Source organism: Archocentrus centrarchus, unplaced genomic scaffold (assembly GCF_007364275.1).
Source record: "Archocentrus centrarchus isolate MPI-CPG fArcCen1 unplaced genomic scaffold, fArcCen1 scaffold_26_ctg1, whole genome shotgun sequence".
NCBI lineage: Eukaryota > Metazoa > Chordata > Actinopteri > Cichliformes > Cichlidae > Archocentrus > Archocentrus centrarchus.
In genome coordinates, this window is record NW_022060256.1 from 3,901,952 (window position 1) to 3,922,948 (window position 20,997).

Consider the following 20,997-nt stretch of genomic DNA (forward strand, 5'->3'; position numbering starts at 1 on the left):
ACAAATGCTGTTATTCTGCAGTTAGGTAGATAGCATATTTAAGCAAGTTAGACATGTGGTTAGCTTATGGCTCAGTGACACGAGAGTCCAAATAAGACAGTAAGGATAATTTGGTGGTTCCAGTGACCAACTGGTCACCCAGCAGTTGAACATGCAACAGCCTCAACCTGCGGACGCTTTCAGTCACAGTGTGATTGTTTGGAGGCAGCCTGTCTCCAACAGCTGTGGTCTGACTCGGACCGACTGCAGTCAGTCTGAGTCAGATTGGTGAAGGTTTGCAAAGAGGTGCCGTCTGATTTACAGATGCCAACAAACTGCGATCTGAGTCGGTCTGCGCTGAGCGCAGCGTCCACAACACATCTCTTTGTAACTGCTGTGCTCATAAATTTAGAAAGGCAAAGACTCGTGCCAGAACTTTAAACCCCCTGAATCACCACGTTCTGCTCTTTACTGCTGCTCTTCTAGTCAAAGCTAAAAAGTCTAAAACTTCAAACCAACAAACAGATCCCAGATGAGGGGCAGTCTAGTCCCCTTGTGGATTTGGAATAATGTTACTGTTTATATTATATCTTTAAATACATATATAATTAAAGTACTACAGGGAATAAAGCCAGTCAGCATCAGCACATGTGCCTGTACTGATAAAAACGCATGAACTGTGAGATTTGCAGCTTATTCACTCTGTGACCACTCGAGCAGCACAGCCGCTGTTAATCTGAGGGGACGCCGCGAGGGCGACCTGCCCTTCTCTCTGGAATAAAGCCAGGGGGATCAGTTCATGTCAGCTTTATTGTCTTTATTGGTTTCAAGCTGACCTCTGATTTTGCCACAACGGTAGAAAATAATGAGAAACGGCGGCTTCACCGCGCTCTGCACCGTGCTCTGTGTCTACGGAGACACGCAGAAAGACAGACAGCGATTAAAAGGCAGCGCATGGTTCAAATGCAAATGATTGTGTTGTGATCCATCTATGCAACAGTCTTCCAAGCAAAATTTCTTCTTAAAAGCAGCTTTGGAATATTTTTCAGTCTAAATATTAAAGATAAAAATTACCTGTACAGGTGAGGACAATGTTCTTATCTCAGAGGGTCTCCTAAAAACCTTAAATGAGGAATTTAAACCAGTGTGTGTGTGTGTGTGTGTGTGTCTGTCTGTGTGTGTGTGTCTGTGTGTGTGTGTGTGTGTCTGTGTCTGTCTGTGTGTCTGTCTGTGTGTGTGTCTGTGTCTGTCTGTGTGTGTGTGTGTGTGTGTGTGTGTGTGTGTGTGTGTGTGTGTGTGTGTGTGTGTCTGTGTCTGTCTGTGTGTGTGTGTCTGTGTGTGTGTGTGTTGGATCCTGGTGAGTGTTTAGCCAACATAGCGTGACTGCTGTGTTGAATTTGCCGCGGGCGGATGAAAGCTGCAGACACGGCGCTCAGGGCTGCAGCAGATGGTGATGGAGTGGTGGTGCAGTATTGTTTGGTTGACTTCTCAATTACACAATCTGATCTGCTCTCTCAGACAGCATCAGCAGCTGATAAGAACATTTGTGAGTGTCTGTGGTTTAACTGGCACTCCACCAGTTTTCTACCAGTGCAAAATTAATGAATGCCTGCAGCAGATTATTATCATTATATGCTAAGAGTATATAATTATATAAACACTGCTGTGTTACCTGTGTTGCAAATGAGTTCTAGTTAACTTATTATCTGTACAACACACACACACACGCAGAATCAGGGTTCTGCTTGATTCGGTCTCTTCTGTTCTGGTTTCTTTTGGTCGTGGGGTTTAGTTTGTGTTTCTCTGTGTCAGGTCTGCGTCTGACTTCCTGTTTTATTTTGATAGTCGTCCGGTCCCTGTCTGTTGTGTTGTGTTTTGCTTCCCCTGGTCTTGTCAAAGTAATTAGCATCACCTGTGTTCCCAGCTGTTCCCACTCCCCTCATTATCCTCTTGTGTATTTAAGTCCTGTGTTTTCTATGCCTGTTGTCGTCGCTGTTTTCTCACTGTGTGCGCCCTGTTTGTTTACCCTGTTTCCTGGAAACCTAGCTGAGTTTATTTTTGTTCTGCTTTTGATGCCACTAGCTCTGTCTAGTCCGGCTTTTTGTTCAGCACCCGTAAATAAAGTGGAATTAAGTTTTACCTTTGTCTGACGTATCCTGCATTGGGGTCCTCTTCCTGCCTGCCACACAGCCGTTCCATGACATCGGGATTGTTACTCTCCTACATATTCCTCCTTTCTTTATAAAAAGTAACAGATTATGTTACTTATTTACTCCCTAAAGAAAGTAGTTTAAACCTTTGGCTGCATGAGTCATGGTCCTGGGTTCTTATGTGGTCTCTGTTTTCTCTCTCTCTCTCGGGTGTTTCTCGCTCCATGGATGTGCAGCTCCGTCTTCTCTTTGTGCCTTCGTCTTCCTGGTTTCCACTTCCTGCTTTGTTTTGTTACCTCTTCCTGCACTTTTTAATTCCTGTCTTTGTCCTCCCTCCTTCATTATTGTCTATCCAACCTTAATTGTTCCCACCTGTGTTTTATTAATTAGTCTTCTGTGTGTACATACACTCTTTATTAGATACTGTACAGCTGTCCAACTGCTGATTAATGCAAATATCCAATCAGTCAATCACACGGCAGTGACTCAGTGCATTTAGGCATGTAGACATGATTGAGACAACCTGCTGAAGTTCAAACTGAGCATCAGAATGCAGAACGATTATTGATTAAAGATTAAGTTTTGAGCATGGCGTGGTTGTTGATACCAGTTGGGCTGGTCTGGGTATTTCAGAAACTGCTGATGCACAGTCCATCTGCAGGGTTTACAGAGAGTTTTACACAGAGTTTAAAGAGAAAATATCCAGCGAGCAGCAGTTCTCTGGGTGAAAATGCCTTGTTGAAAGCAGAGGTCAGCTTCCAGTTAGCAAGGCAACAGTTACTCAAATAATCACTCGTTTCAGCCGGGGAATGCAGAAGAGCTGAAAACAGCGCAGTCGACCCTGAGGTAGGTGGGCTTCAGCAGCAGAAGACCACACCGGGTGTCAGCTCAGAACTGAGGCTCACCTAAGTTGAGCCTGGTCTGATGGGTCTCGATTTCTGCTGCAGCATTCAGATGGTAGCATCATTTAACCACCGCAGCCTACCTGAGTGCTGCTGGCCACGTCCATCCCTTCATGGCCACAGATGGGTCATCCTGCAGATCTCTGAGGAGCAGCTTGTTAAATCCGTGCCACAAAGTTAAGGCAATAGGTCTCCAAATGGCTTTAACGTCACGCTGTCATCTTTGTGTAGCTGTGTGTTACGGTGCTGTCGGTGCGGGTGCTTGGGAAAAGTCCATGCTGTGTTAGCGGCAGTGGACAGCTGGGTAAAAGCTGACCTGGATAAAAAGTAATAGTAACTGTAACTTAGTAACTGTAATGTGATTAGTGAATTTAGCACAGTAATGACTCATCCTCAGCACTGTGGCATCGATCTCTCTGACCGGCACGAGTGGATACAGACTGAGGTGGCTGTGCTACATTAGTGGATGTGTTTGAGTTTGCATTTCCCAACAAAGTGCCATCTTTGTACAGTTCATGCAACTGTGTGCGTGGTCACCTCCCACACTGGCTCCAATATTTTTGTTGTGCAGAAAGCGTCCTGCTCTTTGTTCTGGCAGTAATTCGCATATATTTCCAGAAAAGAACATTACCTCACTGTGCTGCCTTTCAACTTGCTCACAGACACAGAGGGGAACACTGTGATTGCTCCTTTCAGTCCACATCAAAGCGACTCACAGACACTGATGTAACTTTCAGTGTTTTTGTTGTGAGCACTGCGGTTTTCTTTGAAAGAAAGTAGGTCCTGTCAGTGCGGTTTCAGAACATTTCAAGGTTTATGGGCTCGCTTTGAAAGGAATCTTTCAGAGTGACAGAAAAGGTAAGATGTACAGGATGGATGTTTGACGATGAGCGCACTGAATGTATTCTTGATTTTATTTTCATCACCACGATCATAATGTACTTTATACAGAGAGACAGAGCAAGTTATTATGCACACACAGGAGACTGTATTTAAAAGATGGACACAGCCACTGTGACCTCACCCAGTGGTTTGTGCTGGAGTGTTAGGCTCATTGCTGACATTAATTTGTTACACTACTCATTGCATTATTTTTGCATTACTTTGATCACATCTGCACACATCTGCACAAATCTCACCCCTGTTTCAGTGTTACCACAAAGCCGACTGCAAAGTGGGTGAAAAACAGCCCCGAATTCTCAGAGAGATGTCGTCCTGATTCTACTGTAGGAACGAGCACAGGGGGAAATGTACAGGCCTGCTCCTCTGCTTCCTTTCTTGGGTAAAAATAAGCTTCAGCTCTTTGGTTGAGGCCTGCAAACACTTAGCTTGAGCATGAAGGATCCAGAGGTCATCTGGCTGCAGGAGTCCTTTACTGATATCTTTGTGTTAGTCAATAAAAAGAGGTTAGCGTGTTGTTTTACCCTGTGAGTCTGTGCTGCTGTGTTTGCAGACATGGACTGTTGTTTTTGGACTGAGCACAGTTTGTGCTTTACCTTCACATTCATATCCCCGTGTGCAGTAAGTTAGAGGTCCTTCTCACTCCTCAAAGGTTGCAGATCGCTCCATTCCTGCATGAACCGGGATCTGGAGAGATGTGGAGAGTAATGAAGTCTCACAGCAGCATGGGCATCAGTTCATGTGTAGTCCAGCATGACTGTGTGTGTGTGTAGATGATTATTGTGAATCTAACAGTGTGAATAGCTGGTGGCAAGAAACTGCAGGATCTGACTGGTTTACTTCAAATGTTAGCAGGAGGTTAGCAGTGAGAACAGACCATGGTGGAGATGATCTCTGGTAATGTCACCGGCCCTGGATGGATGTTATAGAAAGTTTACTGCATTTATTTACATGAAAGATAAACTTACTGGGATTTCCCTGATTCAGGGGCATCACCAGCTTGTTTCTTTGCATCCAGAAGCTTCTGTATTCACACAAGAGTGTCTAAATCAGTAATAATAGCATACTTTGTTAGGATGGTGCATCCATAAATAATACATAATAAGGTTCTTACAGGTGAGTGTGTGAAAAAATGTCCTGCAGGGGGAAACTGGATACATTTAACCATATTTTTAAATTTCATTTCACGCACTGTTAGAGTGAGCCTCAAGTGGTCACTGGAGGAGCTGCAGTTTTTGAACTTGAGCATTTGCTTCATTTTTCAGCCCCAGAAGCTGCCACTTATTATTCATGCACAATCTTTATTTTGTGCCATACCAAGCTGGAGAAACCAAACTACGAGGGTGCTGTTGAAAAACGTGACTATACAGCAGGAGAACAAGACAATTTAAGCTTATGCAGCCTTCCCTGTACAGCTAAAAGCAAAATAAAATGCATTTTTAATTGAATCCCTATCAGATCCCCAGCCAGCGGGGGCCTCCGAATGTAATAGCCTCAGGAATGAAAGATCTGAGCCACAGATAGCCTCCCCCCCTCCAGCTGACAGCAGTGGCTGCTTCTTTTGAAAAAACTTTCTGAGAGTCCAGTATCTCTGATGGCATTTCTACTGAAAAGGCTTCTCACATACAAAGTACATCTTACTTTTTATGGGCTACATTTTTACTTAAAGTGTAATTTCTGAGACTTTTTCTTTTTTTATTATTTTTTTGGGATTATATCTGTGGCACTAAGTGCTTTCTGCTGTGCACTTAGCTGTCAATCAATACAGAGAGCCTGCTACCTTTATTTTCTGATGAAATTCAGCCAAGTGAAAAGACCAAATCTAACCAGAGCAAAACTACAGGCTATCTGTGAAATGGTCATTTTTTTTAATCATAAGTGCAGGTAGCCAGTGGATCATTGGTGTGTGCTGTGATGGTTTGACACATGGCTCACAGAAACACTGGAGAGAAGCTGCAGATAAAGCAGCCACAGGCTGGAAATCGACTTTGGAAATACTTTCACTTTGTTCCCCTGAAAACCATCCAGCATGAAAACCGAACAAATTAACAGCAAACAGGAAACAAAGCCAAAAACAACCACACAAAAAGTCTTTCCCATCTTCTCAAAGTGCTGCAGAGCCCCAAGGCGCCGTGGGTGATGACAGCCCCGCCAAAAATGAGCCTCACTTCACCTGTGAGGGCAGGATGAGAGGTTGGCCCTCCCACCCGAGCGCTCCTGTGTTTGCTTTCATTTCCCTGAGGGAGGAGATTCTCCTGGTTGCCTTTCATGCCTTAGCATGTCTTAGCACGATTTAAAAAGCAACAGCAGACACACACACACAGTTTCAGCCTCCTCCAGCACATCCAGTTCACACCTTTTGTTTCCCTTGTGAGAACTGCAGCAATGACGGCACAGGATTAAGGTGGGCGCCTGGGGACTAAGTTGTCTGTCTCTTGGAGATAATTCCTCTGACGTCTAAAAATTTGTCACCACACGGCTCCTGACATAAAATGCAGGGCAAAGGCTGCAGATAACAACATACAGTACTTCTTCTATGTTTCTGTGCTTTTGTGCCTTGTTTCAGCTCTGAGTGGGTCTGTGCGTATGACTTTCCCACAGTCGCCCTTCTCTCTGGCGCCAGCTACTTTCTTGCATTGCCTTTTGCTCAGGTTGCTGCTATAGTGCCAAAAAGCTGGAGCTCAGCCAACCACCAGTGAATGCTGCGAATGGGACACAAGCCCCGTGTCAGGCTGAGCGGCTCGGAGCTCCCTACCTGACAACCGGTGTGAATCAGGGCCACAGCGGACCAGCAACTCCACAGGGACACTCCACGTGTCTCTACCTGCACCTTCTCCCTGCCAAGTTGCTCTGCTAACAAATATTTTGATGAGGAACTTTATTAAAATGAACTTTATTCAGGCGGTTTTGCTTCTAGCTTTCACTTTTTTGGCTGCCTTGTTTTCCTTCAGATATTTAATCACAGAAAACTCAAATCTGGACGAGTTGTCGTGTGAAACATGAACACTGTTTTAGTTTCAGGGTCAGGAAGGGTTTCCCCCTGTGGAAACATAAATATGAGGAGTTTTAAAGAGGTTGAGTGACTCAACATCACATTTTGTGCAGCCATAGAACTAAAATGAGCTAAAGGAAGCTAAAGGTAGATGGAGCTCCAGAGAGAGGTGGTTCTCAGGGCTTTTGCACGTCCTGTGTGATTCAGGCATCAATTTTCAGCACGAACAAACACAACACAGCGGTAATATATCTGTAGCACAGATAGAAGGGAAAATAATGTCCTTATGAGCCACGTTTGTGAGAGATGACACTAGAAAGTACTGCAGTACTGCATCTATCCATCCACTGGAGCCGATCTCAGCTGTCATGGGGCAGGAGGCGGGTACACTCTAGGCAGGTTGTCAGTCTATAACAGGGCTAACACAGACAGCCAATCATGCTCATCGGTGTGAGTGTGAGTGAACCGGTGGGTTTGAACCCAGAACCTTTTTCATATGAGGCGATGTACCACCGCACCGCCCCAAAATATACAATTACATCATAAGTTAACAGTGAATTTAACATCAAACAATCAGGATGTGACTGATGTGGAAGACTTCCACTAACTCCACTGAGGTCCCAGCATGCCTGTGGACAGTACGTTTGATGATCAAAGTTCTTATTTGGGATATAAAACAGGTCAGATTTCACATTGGGCCACGACATTCCTACGTTTGGAAACGGCTCGGAAGGATGAGGGATCTAACCCTCATTCATATCGGAAATTTGTTCTGTTGGGTTCATCCACAGAAAACAAATGATCTGGGATCAGTATAAAACAGAACAAGGGGTGCCAGAGCAGTAACACCACTGCACAATAAAGTGCAGTGGTGTTACTGCTCTGGCTCACATGTGGCCCATTAACTAAAATGAGATTTTAAGGTGAACTGTCCCTTTAAAGAGAAGACTCTGGATAAAGTTATATTCTTGTTTACATCAGGAGACCTCCTGCTGCTGCTCCTAAAGGGACTTTGTTAGCACGATGAAGCATTTTTCCATCTGCGGTGAGGCTCCAGGTACGGCAGCTTAATGAGGCGCCCAGCTTCATCTCTGCCTTACCTTCATTTTCTGCATTTCCCTTGGTACCAGCACAGCCCCGGTGTCCCAGTTCTATGGGAGGAAATACATCATCTGATGATCTGAGGGTGTTTGGGGTAAATTGCTGTGTCCTCTTGCTGTGCTCTCAGCCGGGTTTTCAAAGTGTTAAATCTAATTTAATCTTTGTCTGAGCCTTGTTTCCTGAATCAAATCTACCTCTGTCCTTCATAGCTGACAGATTATATTCAAAGTTGTTCTTGCTCCAGGCCTGTAACCTGTTTTTTAAAATCCCTTCCAGCCTCCGAGGGTCGTGACCTTCTCTCCTCTCCCTGTGGAGGGCCGTGGCAGCCTGGCAACCATCACCAAGTCGGTCCTGCAAGTCGACGACCCTGACAACGCAGCCGACGTCCTGGTCATGGTCCTCGAGCCACCCCGCCACGGCCGGCTTACCCGTCTCCACAGTGACCGCGCTCTCAGCCGATTCAAGCTGGAGGAGCTGTCACGCGAACAGATTCAATACATCCACGACGGCTCGGAAGGGGCGGAGGACGGCGTAGTGCTGCAGATCAACGACGGCCACAGCTACAAGAATATTCTCCTCCAAGTCCAAATACGCCAGAAGGTAGGATGGGATATGAGGGGGAGCAGAGGGATTAATGCTTCATGTCTGATGTTATACACACACACCAATTTATGCTTTATCTAAGAGGGAAGAAGTGTCACAGACGTGATGCAACAGTAGCATCCTATCACAGTACAACGCTTGAATTCATTGAGCTCTTCAGAATCAGCCGTTCTTTCATAAATGTTTGTGAAGGCGGACTGCTGCTAGCTGCTTGATTTGATAAACACCTGAATTCAAAGGTAAAGAGGTGTGGCCCCCTGAAGAGGTGGAGGAGGTGCTCGGTCTCTGCTTTGGCTGCTGTCCCCACCGGGACCTCGATAAGCAGCAGGAAATGGATGATGGCATAAGTCATGTCGGGTTCTTCTGTTGTGTTTCATAGTTTGCGTATGAGTCTTTTTCTTGTTGTTTCAGCTTTGAGTATCTAGTTTCAGTTATGGCACAGTGGGCCTGCCATTTCTGTCAGTTCCTGTTTTATTTTGACAGTCCCATGTTACGTGGGTATTGTGTTCCATTTTGCTTCCCCTTGTCTTGTTAGATTAATCCTTTTCTCCCCGGCTGTCTCCGCTCGTCCCTCGTTACCTCATGTCCTTGTTACCTCGTGTCCTTGTTACCTCGTGTCCTCCTTGGCTTCCTAACCAGCCGTGCGCTTTACTTAGTGTCTGAGGTTACAGCCGGTTTGCTCCTGATCTGCTTCGCTGTCATTTTCTCGTTACCCTGTGGATGACCAACAAGTAAAGCTGAGAACTTTGAGTTCAGTTTTTGGAGTCTTCATTTTGGGTCCACTTCATGACACGTGCAAACAAAATGAGCATCTTTCCAATGAGCTGCTGTCATTGGTGACACATTTCCTAAGTGTGACTGTATCGCCACAAGGTGCCGGCAGCATTATAGTGCAGCAGCAATGACACAGCATGATGTACAGTGATACATTTACAGTATAAAATAACTATTTAATCCTGTAACTGTCCAATATTGTCACATAATAAAACTGAGAAATATCTTCTGCCTGGGATTTTGTATCGCGTTTTTTAACAGCTGTTTTTCCACCGAGTAACCACATCAGCTGTTTCCATCCACCGTTCGCTCGTCCTGCAGCCGCTGAGAGCTCCAGTGATGCTCGGTGGAGTGATGTGTTTGATTTGGAGCTGCACATCACCAACTGATAGTATCTCTGATTTTCGCCTTTAGTGGGAACTTTTCTGGCATCTTTGGCAAAGTACTCTGCTTTGTTGAATCAGCCTCCATTTTCATCTTGCTGTGTGTGCTACGCCTCTTTTTTTTAGTTAGAGGGTTAAAGGTGACTCTTTGGCTGCTAACTGAAACAAAAGTCCAATCTTGGCAGCACGTCACTGCTTTCTGTTTGCCTTTCTGGCCGCCTGCAACACCATGAAATTGTCATGGTCCGGGGCCTTTTGCCCAGCATTTTGTGTTTTCCTTATGATTTGGTGTCATCGTGTTCCTTAGTTTGTCATTTAGAGTCTTAGCTTGTTTTTTGTTATAGTTATTCATCTTCAGTTATCAGGAGATGAAGTTCTTTCCAGGATGGTCCTCAGCTGAGTCACATCACTGTGCTCAGCGTCTCACCACCAACAGCAGCTCAGTTTTTATCCTCACACATCATCCGAGGAAATGAGTTCAAACCAGTAAAATCACAAAGTGAGACATCACACAGAAATGTGTTTACTGTGAAATAAAATAAAATTAGATTCAGATGCAAGTTCACTTCAGCAGCTGACATTATCTCCAGCACCGACACCCAGCTGATTCTTTCATTATCATTATTTACATATCGGTGGAGAATTACATGGATAAATCTAATCCAAAATCAGGATTGTTACAGGAGTTGAGACGTCAGCAGTGCAAACAGAGTTTTATGTTCGGTTTCTGAGTGGAAACATTTTCTCAGAAGTCCTCAGGCAGCAGGAAAGGCTTTTATGTTGGAAAGCATAAAATCCAAAGGAAAAAACCTTTAAGATCAAATTAGTGTCAAACCTGATGCTCCAGGAATGATTTCTGTCTCATTCAGCAGTTCAGAACAAAAGGAGCAAAATCCAAAAAGTCAAAGAGATCATTTAGAAACACGAGGGTGCGTGTACCAGCAGACTGACTCAGCGCAACTCTACAACTGTACAAAAAAGGGCAGCTCACAAAACAGAGGCTGGAAGTAGAACTTACTGAGCATATGGAGGAAATTTCAAAATGAAACAGGAAGTAATTAAACCTCAAACCATGACAAAGGAGCCCAGAGTGTCACTGTGCAGATCTGATAAAACCAGGTTTTCTCCACCCTAATTCTGAGACTGTGTTTTCATGCAGATCTCTACTTTAGACAGATGGGGGCGCATCTAGAGGAGGTACAACAGTTCTCAGAGGACCCGAGTTCAGGACACAAGAAGACTGAGTAAACGTCTAAGATTCAAATCTTTAGTTTAAAAGGCAAAGTGCACAAGAGTCATACACAAAGACTCTGAAGAAAAGAGTAACTAACACACAGCAGAGGCTGTGGAGTGTGTCAGACACAAGTGAACGTGTTACAGACAGATACCGGAGAAAGAGCTGAGTCCTCAGGATTCATCCAACGGGAAAAAAGGAGACCTTATCTAAAATTCCCACAGACAGGGATTACATCCAGAGACACTTCTGCACAGTGTTCAGATTTAACTCCTCTCTCTTTTCTCAGACATAATCAGATAAAACTCTTTACAAATGTGACTCCCTCTGCCTCTGCTTAAACCCTTTTAACTGCCCAAGATTTAGCATTTACCACTGAAAAACAGTTAACTGGAGGCACAGTCTGACCCCCACGTGCTTAACCACTGTTAGACAAAGAGCAGGTCAGGCCTCTGAAATCTCAGCCGTCAGTCCTCCTCTGTCATCGCTTCTGGTGGGGTTTTTATGACAAGGACGCAATTATCTTGCAGCACGCGCTGGCCATTGTGACAGAAAGGGGAGGGGAGTGTTTCGCCCGAAGCAGCTGAATTACCGAGCGTGAGCACGGGGACACGAGCGAGACAAGCTTCCAATACTGAAGATGTGTAGACAGGCGAGAGTCAGAGAGATAAACGTGTGTCTGAGTGTCTGCATGAGTGTGCGCTCCTCTCTTTGTATATAGACGGTCTGAAACGCTGAGAGTGAGGACATGTTTTTGGATAGCGATGCCTGACTTTACGGCAGAAATAACGTGTTTTACAGCCTGGTACAAAAAGAGGTCACTGTGGCTCATTTGCCCTTTATATCAGCTGGATGAGACATTAATGCTTTTATAGCTCAACTGTTTACATCACATTAAGGCTTAAAGTTCTGTATTATTAACCTCCTGAGGCATTAATACCCCTAAAGATTGTTTTCCTAAGTCGAGGCAGTCGGGAAACACATTACATGTTTTTGCAAAGAAGTTCTTTTTGTTTTTACTAAAACGCAGAGTTTGGGTTAATTATTCCATCCATGATGACCTAAGCCCCGCCCATATATACAGCCACACACTCATCGCGCATGGCTGTATAGATTTCAGTGGGCTCTCCAGGCTCTGGTTGAATCCTTAACCATCTAATATAGTTCCCACCCAATCCAACCCCACCTCATGTCTTTTGTCCTCTCTCTCCCCCTCAGCAGATGACCCCCCCTCCCTGAGCCTGGTTCTGCTGGAGGTTTCTTCCTGTTAAAGGGAGTTTTTCCTTCCCACTGTTGTTTTTGACTGTTGGGTTTTCTCTGTATTATTGTACGGTCTTTACCTTACAGTATAAAGCTCCTTGCTGTGATTTGGTGCTATATAAATAAAGCTGAATTGAATTGAATCAAACATCGGTGAGCGGGGTCCTTCACACTGACTGGTTATCACTTTAACAGCTCACCTCAGAGCTGAGATCAGTTTACCTTCAGACCCATCCACGTTGCGTTGCTAACAGCTATTTTGCCTGTCCTGTCTGGTCCCTACATCACTGCTAGTCTCTTCCTGTATGGACGACCCTTTGACCTCACAAGGTTTCCTGTGTAGATGATTGTACTTTCCTACATGCTTCTATAAAATCCCTCCTATTCTGTTTGTGTGTTGGTTTCACTGTTGGCTAACTCCTCCTTCATGATCTGGATTTGAGCATCCAAACTAAGATGCACACATGTACATCTTAGACCCCTCTTATCTATATCTGAGATTATGATGTCATTATGTTTCTAGCAACAGGCTAACGCACAAATGCATCCTATCACTTTAATTTTATGACAGTAACATTTCATTTATATCCACACAACTTCAGTTATGCATGACATACTGTGACGCCATGAGGTCGCCTGGCAGGTCACCTAGCAACAGGCTAAAATGACCTTTTTTTTGCCTTCATTAATGCATCCTGTATAGTTTTAATTCCATGACAATAACGACTCCTTATTTATAGTTACAAAGTAATTATCGATGATATTTTTTACAGCGTGCTGCACAGTGGTGAAGGAAGGGTCAGAGGTCAGAGGTCAAGTATGATATGATGTTTTAAATCTTTACACGTTACTTTCTATACGCTGATATCACAAACCACACACTAAGAATCATAGTTTCTAAGTTAAAAGGCTTTTAGTCCATTTTTGACCAATAAATCATGAAGTCGACCTTGAAGACTTCGATGGATGTGAAGCAGATTTTATTCATTGTTAACATGACTCCACTCTGCACTCAAAGTTTTACCAGTTTATTCAAAACTTTTTGAACTATCACATTTACAGACAGAATGATGATACACACACACACACACACACACACACACACACACACACACACACACACACACACACACACACACACACACACACACACACACAGGCTACCAGAGATATAACCTCCTTGGTGGAGGTAAAAAAAGGAACTTTAAGCCAAAAAAAACCCATCCCACCTCATTGTGTGTTTCTTGTTTGCAGCATATAACACGTTTCTGCAGCTTCACACCACAGTTTGATTTTAGGAGGGCAGCTCTGTTTGTCTGGCTTTGTACAGATGGTACGCTTCAGGCTCAACTCCTCTGCTATTCTGTAAATCAATATCATCCCACACACACTTACCCAGACCGGTCTCCATTTACTGTATTCTGTCGTGCATGAGGAAGAGCAGGATGGAGAGTGTCGTGGAAAGCTGAAAGAATGCCTCTGATTTATGTCAGCGGCTTTTGGATGAGCCTCGGCTGCACTGCTGTCCCCGCTCCTGTGTTTGATCTACGCGAGTGCTTTACATAGTAAATACAGCAGGGAAACGTAAGGACCAGATACTGCAGTGGTGCTGTCTGCTCATTTATCATGTCATGTACAGTTATAAGAGAAACATTTGTGTTTTATAACTCTAACCCCTGAAAGTTACAGTCTGCAGAGATGAGTTTGCTCTTTATTGACAGTATTTTGCTGGTGAAATCATCTACGCTGGTTATCAGTGTGCTCACGCTGGCTAACATTAACCAGAAAAGGGAAAAAACCAACATTACCAATAAAACAGTTTTAACATCTGTATATGAAAATGATCAGAATGGCATTCGATTTATATTTTATTTTTTCCTCCAAGGAGCCAGACTTTGCTTTTATAGTGGTGTTGAGCCATAGATCTCCAGGCTGTCTGAAGGTCTGAACGAGTTTGTTCTTTGGCCTTTGGCTGCTGTTTCACCAGTTTTCAGTCCAGTCTTTGTACCTGACCACCTTTTTTTTTTGGACCTATGAATCATTCAAGCATGAAAAAGACACCGATCCAAAGAAGAGCTTTGAATGTCCTTCAGAAAGCTTGGAGAGCTATTATTGAAGACTGCTTACAGAAATGAGAGGGCGCTGCCTCAGAGTTCAGGATAAAGGAGGTCACACCAAATACCGACTCTGAAGCTCAAACTCTGGTTTTGCCTCACAGGCTGTATTTCTATTGATGTTTTACATGTTTCAATAAATCCTAGCAAAATATAAAGAAATTAGCTGTGGCTCGGGACTTTTGCACAGTGCTGTAGAGTAATACAGTAGTGACACATAGTAGTGTATATAGCTTACACACAGTGTGGAAGCAGCACTGCAGTTCTCCTGAAGGCCTGTCATCATTAACAGTGGGCTTCTTTTAGCATTTAGGGACACACGACTCCCTCAGACTTATGCACAGCGAGTGTTATAAAACGGGGGGGTGTAATGAAATATTAGCTCAAAGGAGAGTTAGGCTGGTAAACATGAACATGCTGGGTGTCGTTTACTGATGCCTCTCAGAGGGAGCTCTCACTGCTGCACTATGTGAGACAAATACCAAATTCTCCAGCGGCGCTTTAACACTGAAAGCATCCAGCTGAGGGAAGGTTTTCTTGAACGCTTGAGGATAAAAAAACTTGTAAATCACAAAATCAAGAGTATTGGTGCATCAGAGAAAATGATGATCAAAAGCAATAAAAGATAAATCCACAGATAAACCTCTCAATAAAGACTTCAGGAGCCGTGACTGCTCCTTCAGCGCTCAAAGATAAAGCCTTCAGTGATTATTAGCTTTGCCTGGATTTGAACAAACTCGGGCCGATGAATCTTCTCATTTTGGAGCGTGGCGCTCTGTGGCACCCTTTGTTCTTCCAGGCCCACAACACAGGCAGCAACAGTGGCTGTCGATGCCAGGCCATCTCAGGGACAATAGGCTTTCCTGAAAGTTGGATTACTGGGCTCTAAAGCAGGGGACTAATCAGGCCGATAATGACCCTCTGATGGATGGACTTTCTCTTGATGGAGCCTGAGCCCTGAGCAGAGCTGGGGCTCAGCTGAATAGGAAGCAGGACTCTTGGCTTTCAATTACTGTCTCGGGGAGAACACTTTTAGCCCCTGAAAGACCCTCGGGCTCTTCTGTTCCTTGGCTGAAATGGAAGGGAATTAGCTTCTTTTTTTCCTTCTCTGATCACCATCCAGTCCCGGAAAGCTAATAACTCAGCTCGGCTGTCAACCAGACGTGGGCAGCTGAGTGAAGTCTGTAGAAGTACAACTATTTACGTTATTTGATTTGTGCTTCATGTCCCTCGTCTGTGATTACATTTTAGATGAGCCTGATTTCTTTCTTTTTTCATATCTGACATGTTTACTGCCACCAAATGCTCCATCATTTGGACACCATGGCTGGACCTGCTGCTCAGATTGAATTAGAAAGGTTGCTGATAAGGACTCTGTTTGACCATCAGTTCATCCTGTGCACCGCTCACCCACAGGGATTATGGAAATATGACAGACAACAATGCCACTGTCATTATAACAGCATGACCATCCTGGCGGGCAGCTAGCCAACGTTTTAATGACGACTCTGACTTCATCTGTGAAAAGTCGTTTATTTGTGTTTTTGTGGACCGCAGCCAAAAGCCTTGTTTACGGCCCATCTCAGGCCTCCTGGCTCAAAGTCCTTTAAAGGTCTCAGATTATGCACTTTATGTGCAGCTGTTCTTGTAAATACTGGGGCATGGGATAAAAATGCTGATGACAAAGCTGTTGTGTTCTTTTGTTGGAGCTCAGTTGTTAGTGAGATGGATGCAATGTTGGCACGAAGATTCAAAAGAAACATCATTATTGCATTTCTTTTAGTCATTAGGAGAAAGAGCAGGTAGCAACGCTCAGGTCTTTGACAAATGAAGGTCAGGAATCTCTGACTAAATAAAAAACCTTGACATTGAAATGATCCTCATATGAACTGTTTCCTTGTAAAGCTGTATTAAAGTCTGAGGCATGGCATGGCTGTCACTGAGGACTTTGATATGATACTGACTTTCAAGGCAAGGGCATGTTGTGACTTGAATGTGTGCAGATTCAGTTTTGGAGATAAATCTTTAGTGTCTGCTCTATTAAAAAAAAACACCGGTAGCCAATGAAAAGTGGAGGCTCTAAAAACAGCTGCAAGTTAACACAAGCAAACAAAAGCTCGCTCTCAGCTACAGCCTGGGACCAAAAAACAGCCCATATGCATATGAGATGACTTTAATAGTAAAAGTCGTGCTGAGAAATGAAGGGTTTCCTCCTGTTGTAAATGACTGTGAACAGCACTGAGACACACAATACAGCAGATCAAATTTAAGGAGGTCCAGTTAGAGAATATTTCCTCAAACAAAGCAGCGTCATGTGGAATGAGTTACAACATAAAGATGAAGGAGAAGACTTCACAGAGTCAGATAAACTTACAGTAAATATAAGCAATACTACTGTAACTGTAGTGATAGGTCTGGGCCTGTAACGAACGGCGTCTGGGTCCAGAGCTGGACCGTGGTCCACCTGTTGGAAACCCAGGCTGTATACTATTGTTTATGTTTATTTTTTCTGCATGAAACTAGTCCCACAGCTTTGACAGGACCCCCTACAGACGTCATATCAAAACATGCAGTTTTATCTGTCTCTGACTTTGGTAGCACGGGTTTCTTTTTTAAGAAAGTACATGATGAAATGAACGACTCGTCAGAGAGAGTGAAGAACCTAGTCTGTTTCGGAGCCCCTGCTCTCAGGCATTCCTTCCTGCAGAGACATCATTCAAAGTTTAAAGGGGCCACAAAACTTTGAGCTTTTTGCCACAGTCTCTGTAAGTTTTCCAAAACATTTCTCCTTTTCTCCGTGTTTCAGGGTGTTGGCGTCATCCTCTGTGAGTTGTTAGCCTGGAAATTATTTGAAAAAAAAAAAAAGCTTTCCCATTGTTTCAAGGCCAGACCTTTACCTCGACATGCACAATTTATCCATCAAAACGTAGGCATATCTGTCCCCTTCCACCCTGTGTTCCTCCTGTATTGTACAGTTATGACACAAATCGCCCCGGAGTGCAGAGCGCTCTGAAAACAGCTCCTATCAGTCATTAATAACAAGCGTCCAAATTTCAACACACGGTGTTATACACACTAAACATGTGAACAGTGTGTATTTGGTCCTGCTGAAGTGATGCCGCTGCTGGTAGAGGCATTTTTTTGATGCAGTTTGGACCTTTGAGTTGGTGGCAGGTATAATGGATAAAGCATCACTGAATAAAATATGATGTTAATTTTGTAACTTATAGCGTGGAAAAGGATGATGCAGCCTACATCGTGCTGCAGTATGAGCGTACAGTCACATCCTCCATCGATGATCACGTCCTGTTTGAAAACACCAAGATGGCGGAAAAGCTCAGCTTGAAGCAACACGAGGGACCTCATTAACGTGTGGAGATGTGGAGGTGACCTGAGTGCAGTGAACGTGTTTCATGAAGACACCTGTGTCTGCAAGGTCACCGGTTATTCTGTATTCATGGCTACATTTACATGATGAAGACAAACGAACTCTCCAGGCAACTCAGAGAAAAGGTTACTGTGTAAGTCGGGGTGATCATCCCTGGAGTTCAGCTAAATCTGTCATTAAGGAATGGAAGGAGAATGGCACATGTGGAACTCTGCTTAGAGAAGCCCATCCTCATAAACTGTGTGACCGTGGAAGAAGGAGACGAGCGAGGGAGGCCAACGAGACACCTCTGAAGGAGTTCAAACTGTCAGTGAGACAGCCTCTGCATGCAGGACGAGTTTCCTACCAAAACTCTCAGAGAGTGGCAAAGAGGGCGCCACTGTTGGAGAGTTCCCCCACGGGCAGCTGGGAGACTCAGGAGTCTGAGGAGGTTCTTTGATGAGACCAAAATGGATACGTTGCCCTGCACATTTGACCAGAACAAATGTGTGATATGCTTGAGTGAAAGATGTGAAAAACAAAACTAACTGCTGTCAGTTTACTGCAGTTTTATTACCAGCTAAAAGCTTTTTGGTGGGCTCCAAAACTCTGTGTGTAGGAAACAGCCTGTCAGTGTGTTGGTGCAGATAGGCGGCTTATTGGAGCGGTCCACTTTTCAGGGATCAAATCTCAAATGTCTTCATTTATGCTGGATATTTGGAATTAGGCTTTAATATTATCACACCATTCCCAGCACTTAATAACAGGCCATAAATTAGCAGCTCAGTTGCCACCAGAGACAATGAGTCAGTACGTCTCTGGAGGGCTGTCTCTAACTCTGAAACCTGTTAGTTTAGTTCTCAGTTGTTTTCTGAGTGTTTCACCTTCTCTGTAATTTGTATTTTGGTAAATCTAATTTCTTTACTCCCAGAGGTCAAAAGCAATGGAATTTGCATGAGCGCATCATTTTCTTTGCACCTGTCTGAAAGAGATTAGACTGCCTGTCTACCCAGTGGGACACCACGAATCTCACATGGAAAAGAAACTAATTAGATTTGTGTGTTATTCAAGAAAAAAAACAGGAAATTTACAGCCTGGAGTGCGGCTGCAGGTCAGAACAAGTTAACGATCTGGGAATATTAGTTATGACTTCAAACAGGTACAGCTGATCGCTTTTATTTTGAAAAGTGTGCTGCCTCTGGGTATGAATGTCCTTGAGAGACCTTGATGTTGGGCCTGAGAGTTTGATAATCTCATGGATGATGTGGGCCTGTGAGTTAACAGCCTGCCCTGCTGACTTATGTGTTTCCTCTGCCTCATCTGTGATTCTTTGCCTTCTGCTGCCACGCTGGAATAACGTGATCTGGATCAACCAAGCGGCAGGCAGAGGAGCCACAGATGGTCAGCAGGTTGTTATCTTCAAACACAGACACCCACATGTGCAGCACACACTCAGCGTCACACACCTGTGCGCACTCTTGTAATGTATTACCACCTACTACCACAATGTTTGTGCCACTGATATGCTGATTATCCCAACAGCCAGTTTCGATAGCCGGGGATCGGTCCGCCAGGGCCTCCGCCCTCGGCCACCGCCCGACACACATTGCACCCGACCCCTACGACACCTCCTGCGGGTGGTGGGCCTGCAGGAGGGCGGGCCCATGTAACCTCTTCGGGCTGCGCCCGGCCAAGCACCACGGGCTAATGCCTGGCCACCAGACGCTCTCCCTCGAGCTCCCTCCCCAGGCCTGGCTCCAGGGTGGGGCCCCGGTAACCCTATCCCGGGCAGGGTAAACTGTTCCCTTGTTTTTTCACTCATAAGGGTCTTCTGACGTTCACGTTCCTACCCTCACCTATGGTCACGAGCTTTGGGTAGTGACCGAAAGAATAAGATCGCGAATACAAGCGGCAGAAATGAGTTTCCTTCGAAGGGTGGCTGGCCTCTCCCTTAGAGATAAGGTGAGGAGTGCGGCCATCCGGGAGGGACTCAGAGTAGAGCCGCTGCTCCTCCACATCGAAAGGAGCCAGTTGAGGTGGCTCGGGCATCTGATTAGGTTGCCTCCTGGCCGCCTCCTGGGTGAGGTGTTCCGGGCATGTCCCACCGGGAAGAGGCCCCGTGGTAGACCCAGGACACGCTGGAGAGATTATGTATCTCGGCTGGCCTGGGAACGCCTTGGGGTCCCTCCGGATGAGCTGGAGGAGGTGGCTGGGGAGAGGGAAGCTTGGGCTTCTCTGCTTAGGCTTCTGCCCCCGCGACCCGGCCCCGGATAAGCGGAAGAAAATGGATGGATGGATGGATGGATGGATATGCTGATTATCTTTTGCAGAAAATAACCAGGTGTGTGTGTGTGTGTGTGTGTGTGTTCAGCTAAAAACTTTCCAAGCTTCCTAAAATAAACCTGAATATACTGAATTGGTGTGATTAAGTCCAAGTACTCCTTACCCTCACCTGCACGCTATCAGATTATTTTTTACTTTGAAAATGATTTGCCCAAATCTCTCCTCAGCATTTTTGGTTTTCCCCGAAACATGTTTTTACCTAAAGATGGGGCTGCGTCTCATCATGGTTGAATATCATTGTCTAACAAAGGAAAGGCTTAACTGAGTTAGACCTGCACATACAGACCAAATCACTGAATAAAGAAAATCTCTGCTAATATTTACTGCTTATGATTGTTATGTGTTTGTATATGCTGTTTTTTGCACATAGACTTTAGTTGGGAGGGCTGCCCACACGGGTGTATTTTGAATTATGTTTTGCTTTTCCTTCAGGCACAATTGATTTACACCCTCTTATTTTGAAAGTTCATTTGCTGCTAATCATATCGCACCATTCCTTCCTGTCCCGTGTCCAGTGTTTACCTGTCAGGAGGCTGATCAGATCTCTGTTGTGGGTTGCTGGGTAGAAGAGCATCCACACTGGATGCAGATTGCAGCAACATTACAACTAAAAACTATAAAAAGTCAGTGACATTTGGCAACTTCAGCATAACAATATGGACAAAGTAACTGTTGGCAGTGCAAAGTGGGCAGGTCCCAGGTTAAACCTTTTTCAACTTTGAGGCGACTGGCTGAAGTGACTACCAGTGAGGTCAAAGGGTACTGCTGATTCTCGTATGATAGGGTGGGAAATGCGTTAGAGGGTCACCTAGGCAACAGCAGCCACTAATCGTATTTGTACCTATCGGTGAGGAAGGTCTGAGGCTAGAGCTGTGGCTAGTTTAAAGGTTTTACA

At 44.7% G+C, this 20,997-nt stretch overlaps 1 protein-coding gene across 1 annotated transcript in view; it reads left to right on the top strand.

The window, feature by feature from the left end:
* The window catches only part of fras1 (Fraser extracellular matrix complex subunit 1), a 226,705-nt gene that overhangs the window by 109,050 nt on the left and 96,658 nt on the right, over nucleotides 1-20,997 (top strand). The window contains exon 27 of the mRNA XM_030723395.1: nucleotides 8,301-8,624. Coding sequence (XP_030579255.1) covers nucleotides 8,301-8,624 — 324 coding nt within the window. The remainder of the gene's footprint in view (nucleotides 1-8,300; nucleotides 8,625-20,997) is intronic.